The 5,378-nt window shown below is 39.3% G+C and overlaps 1 protein-coding gene across 1 annotated transcript; it reads left to right on the forward strand.

Annotated features, from left to right (window-relative positions):
• Positions 1-2,544: 2,544 nt before the first annotated feature.
• LOC139839003 (uncharacterized) lies at positions 2,545-3,009 on the forward strand. Its single transcript, XM_071829035.1, has one exon. The coding sequence runs from the start codon at positions 2,545-2,547 to the stop codon at positions 3,007-3,009; it is 465 nt and encodes a 154-aa protein (XP_071685136.1).
• Positions 3,010-5,378: the final 2,369 nt, after the last annotated feature.

Below are 5,378 nucleotides of genomic sequence, written 5' to 3' on the forward strand. Positions count from 1 at the left end.
GGTCGAGTGAGGGAAAAGTGAGGCCGGTGGGCCGACCGACCTGGGCTGGTCCGGTTCAACCCGTGGGTTGACCTGGCAGGTGGGCCCAGGGGCAATTTTGTCTTTTCGCAAATTCAAATAACCTTTCCACTTTGAAAAATTCAAAATAAATTATGAATAACTCCAAAAATTCAAGAAAAATTGTAATAATACATTAAAATATTTCTCAACCAGAATAAATTAAGAAATGAAATAAACAATACAAGCTTAAATTTTGGAAATTTCGAAATGAATTCTAAACTTAGAATTTAAAATTTGAAATTTTCATTTCATATAAAAATCAAAGAAAATTCCAAATGATTTTAAATATTTGTTAATCAAATATTTTCAAAATAAAATCCAATTATTCCAAATCTTTTCATCTAAAAAAAATATTTTCCAAAAGGAAATATTCTAATATTCCAAATCCTTTCTTTTGAGATATATATTTCAAAAAGGGAAAATTCTAATATTTCAAATTCTTTTATTTGAAGTAAATATTTTCCAAAGGAAAAAATCTATTATTCCTAAATCTTTCCCTTTTCAAGGAAAACTATATCAAAATAATCTTACGAAATTATAAATTACTGCCTAAGGCATAAATATTCAAATAAGGATTTAATCACACAAATCTTAATAAATACTCCGGGGAAAGGGATTCAACCTACAATAAATCACTCATGCATGTATCATTTGGAGTTTATAACATTGTCCTTATCGGACAATGATGCTTCTTTTCAGGACCCGAGGTCCAGGTTCCATCCAAACCTTCGAACTGCACTATCTTGCAGTCTTCAGGAAAGTTCACTCTTGCTCCTGCCATATTGATTATTTTCTATGAATTTACTCGCAAAGCAATATATATTTACCATTACAATATTGAAAATAAAATGTTACTTTTTCTATTATGAATATGACTATGTGGTGGGCAATGGAACCATGGTATGTGTTGTTGGTGGAGGTTCCATTGCAAGGGTTCTACTCATCTAGGACTAATCACCAATGCCGTGAAGTTATGGTCAACCTATGAAGACTGGCGGGCATAGTTTTCAAAATAAAATAAACCTTTTGAAGAAATGTTTGTGAAACATGCATTGACCTGAGATTTCTGATCAACGGTCGTAGGTAGTGCATCAAACACCTTTTCTCTTTTGAACTTGCTGAGTACCTCTGTACTCACTTTCTTTCGACACCCTTGCTAGACTGTGAACATGAAGAGGAGGCCTGCACCGGAGCACCAGAAGGGACTATGAGTTGGTCTATGAAGAGCCAGACCTTACCGGAGGAGTTGAAGTCGTGGACTATGGGATAGTCTACGGAGCCGATGACGTAGAGGTGGATGAGTAGAGTCTTACCCTAGACATCTCGGAGCCAAGCAGCGTAGTGACTTAAATAAATAAATTGATGAGCTCGCCATGTCTATTTAGTTTGAGTTGTAATGATACTTAAGTAATATCCTAGGGTGTTCTCATCGGACCTGTGAGAATACCAACTTGTTAAGACCATGTTTGTAATATAATCTGGAGTGTTATGACCTGCAATGTTTCTGTTGCACCACTCTGAGAGATGTGATATTTGTGAAAAATCCCTTCATGAATGTCATATCAACGACTTGTATACTACAACATGCAATGGTATGCCGGGTCACCGCAGCTGGTATCAGAGCAAATATTGCGACCTTAGGTTGGAAAAACCTAGTAAAGGGAAAAACATGTAGGAGTCAAGTAGGAATAGTAAAGAATTGTCTAGAAATATGATGTTTATTCACTTGAGGATAACATAATCTTATCTTTTAGTGCGATAATTGTTTATTATAACGATGATGATGCATCATCACTACTAATATTTTACTCATCTATACAGCCGGAATGCCGTACACTTTTCGAAAGAGGACGTTAAGGAAGGTTGACAGCTGGCTTGGCATCATGAAGGAAGTCTTACAGATCTCCTGCGAGGGATGCTGCATGATCTTGGTTGCGAATCCAAGATTCCTGTCATAAGATACATCTACTACGACGGTGATGTAGTAGCCAAGTGCAGAGTTGCAGTACAACTACCCAAAACACTGGAGATGAGTATCATCATGCCATATGGAGAAGCCAAAACACTCACAACGGTGTATCACATGGCCATCTTTAGTGCAATCCTAGAACTCAGGCAACACAAAACCTTTGATTTCCTATGTTCTGAGTATTCTCATGTGCCTCATGCCGAGGAAGATGAGGATCCTTTCTCTGAATCACCAACTTATGGCACAAAAGTAGCAGCACAACACATGGACATCTGCAAGTCCTTGTTGACTATGTTGTACCTACTTCACATGAAAATGGTGGAGGAAGTAATACACATGCTTTATGAGTTCACAGACCCTGACAAAGTCTAGGATCGAATGCAAAAAATTAGGAACCAGCCCCAATATACTTCTTTGCTCAAGTTATCAACGACAAGGACAATGAAGGCAGGGCCGTGACTTTATCATATTTTCAGAATGCAAGACCATTACCTTTTGCATCAGCTCCAGAACCAATGGATGCAGAAGATTGGTTGATGGACACGGAGAGGAAACTAAGAACAGTTGGATGCAATGAGGAGGAAAAGATTAGGTATGCCACCTATCTGTTGTCAGGACCAGCTGCATCCTGGTGGGAAAATGTCGTTGCACTACATCCTCAAGAAAGGGTGTTCACGTGGGAAGAATTCAAGAAAAAGTTCCGGGATGCACATGTTCCGGAAAGTGTGGTGGAGTTGAAGAAGAGAGAGTTCGATGAGCTACAAAAGAACACTGCACCAATCATGCAGTATGTTCATGATTTCAATAGACTATCAAGGTATGCACCAGAGGAGGTAAATTCTGATGAAAAGAGAAAGAAGAGCTTCATGAAGGGAATGAATCCCTACATGAAGATGCAACTAAGGTTAGCACAGACTGCAGAGTTCCAGGAACTGATTGACTCGGCAATCACTTTCGAGGATGACTACAAGCAGGTCTAGGAGGATAGAAGGAAGAGGGCTCGCATCGAGCCAAGGAAAAACCCAATCATTAAACCAACCCTAGATAGGAGTTTCAAACCCCGATTCCGATCTACCAGTAATCAATACAACCGTGGAGGTCAGAATCCGATAGCCCAGATAATTTGCAATAATTGTGGGCAAAGAGGGCATGCCAGGAAGGACTGACAGAAGCCCAGGATTATATGCTATGGTTGTGGGCAAGATGGACACATGAAACCTGAGTGTCCGAACAACAACAACAACAACAACAACAGCAACAACAACAACAACAGCAACAGCAACAACAACAACATCAACAACAGCAACATCAACAACAGCAACAGCAACAACAGCAACAGCAACAACAACAGCAACAACAACAACAACAACAACAACAACAACAGCAACAACAACAGCAACAACAACAATAACAACACCACCACCACCACCAACAACAACAACAACAACAACAACAACAACAACAACAACAACTTTGGAGCAAGCCGTATGGAAAGCTGAACTGCAAAACATTGGAGCAAGCCGGAGAGTCGAATCAAGCAGTCCTAGGTACGCTCAGCATCCTTACTCATCCTGGCAAAGTATTATTTGATACGGGAGCAACTACTTCATTCCTTGCACTGGAGTTTTTTGAAAAATACGGGATTAGATGTTCAAAACTAGAATATCCCATAATTGGCCTATCCGCGGGGGGAACGATTTTAGTAACCCACGTGAAAGAGGCACATGTCATAACCATATGTGACTGTGTGTATTTCGTGGATCTTTTCATCATTCCCATGAAGGACATATCAGTCATCCTAGGGATGTACCGATTGACGGAAAATGGAGCAGTCATAAACTGTGGAGACAAAATAGTATCACTTCGCAATTCCATTGGAGGTCAGATAGTATTTCAGGGAGACAAATACACCCAGTTGGAGATAGGATTGGACTTGAACAACCTAAAGGAGTTTAAGATAGAGGAGATTCCAGTTGTGAATGAGTTTCGGGATGCATTTCCCAAGGAATTACCGGGTATGCCACCCGATAGGGAGATTGAATTCACAATAGATATGATTCCAGACACAGCACCAATAGCTCAACCACCATATAAGATGGGACCAAAGGAGTTAGTGGAGCTAAAAGCACATATTGATGAACTGGAACAGAAAGGATTCGTTCAAGAAAGTGTATCACCATGGGGAATTCCAGTTATCTTTGTGGATAAAAGAGATGGAGGTAAGAGAATGTGTGGAGATTATAGGAATCTCAACAATGTAACCATCAAGAACAAGTACCCCTTACCCAGAATTCAAGACCTGTTTGATCAAGTTCAAGGAGCAGGAGTCTTCTCCAAGATAGATTTGAGGTCAGCATACCATCAGATCAAGATCAAGAAGGAAGATGTTCCGAAAACAGCTTTTGTTTCAAGGTATGGACACCATGAATACTTGGTTGTAGCATTTGGATTAACAAATGCACCAGCTATTTTCATGAATTTGATGAACAAGATATTCATGAAGTACTTGGACAAGTTCGTGATAGTATTCATTGATGATATTTTGATATATTCTAAAGACAAAGAAGAACATGCCAAGCATTTGAAGATAGTTTTGCAGATCTTGAGGGAACATCAGTTGTATGCTAAGTTCAACAAGTGCAAATTTTGGTTGGACAGTGTAGAATTTCTCGGGCATTTCATAACCAAAGAGGGTATTTCGGTGAACGATAGGGTATTGTCAAAGATTCACTGGGGGATTTTCGAAGATTGCAGGACCAATGACTAAGTTGTTAAAAAAACCATTTGTTTGGACTGATGAGTGTGAAGCAAGTTTTCAGAAGCTCAAAGAGAAGCTAACTACAACACTAGTGTTAGCAGTTCCGGGACCATGAAAGGACTATACGGTATATTGCGACGCTTCCAAGAATGGACTTGGATGTGTTCTGATGCAAGACCGTAAAGTGATAGCTTATGGATCAAGACAACTGAAGCCACATGAACACAACTACCCAGTACATGACTTGGAGTTGGCAGCAGTCGTGTATGCTTTGAAGAGTTGGAGGCAATTTCTTTATGGGTCCAAGTGTGAACTATATACAGATCATAAAAGCTTGAAATATTTCTTTACTCAAAAAGAACTGAACATGAGACAGAAGAGATGGTTAGAGTTGATCAAGGATTATGAACTAACAATCAACTACACACCAGGCAAGGCAAATGTAGTAGCAGATGCTTTGAGTAGAAAAAGTACAGAGAATCAACCTACGGAATGGGAAATTCTAAAGGAACTTTGGAAATAACTAGAAGAAGCTCAAATTTTGCTCATTCAAGGTGATACAATAGGAATTATTGCAACCTTAAGAATCAT

Source organism: Lolium perenne, chromosome 4 (genome assembly GCF_019359855.2).
Source record: "Lolium perenne isolate Kyuss_39 chromosome 4, Kyuss_2.0, whole genome shotgun sequence".
Lineage (NCBI taxonomy): Eukaryota > Viridiplantae > Streptophyta > Magnoliopsida > Poales > Poaceae > Lolium > Lolium perenne.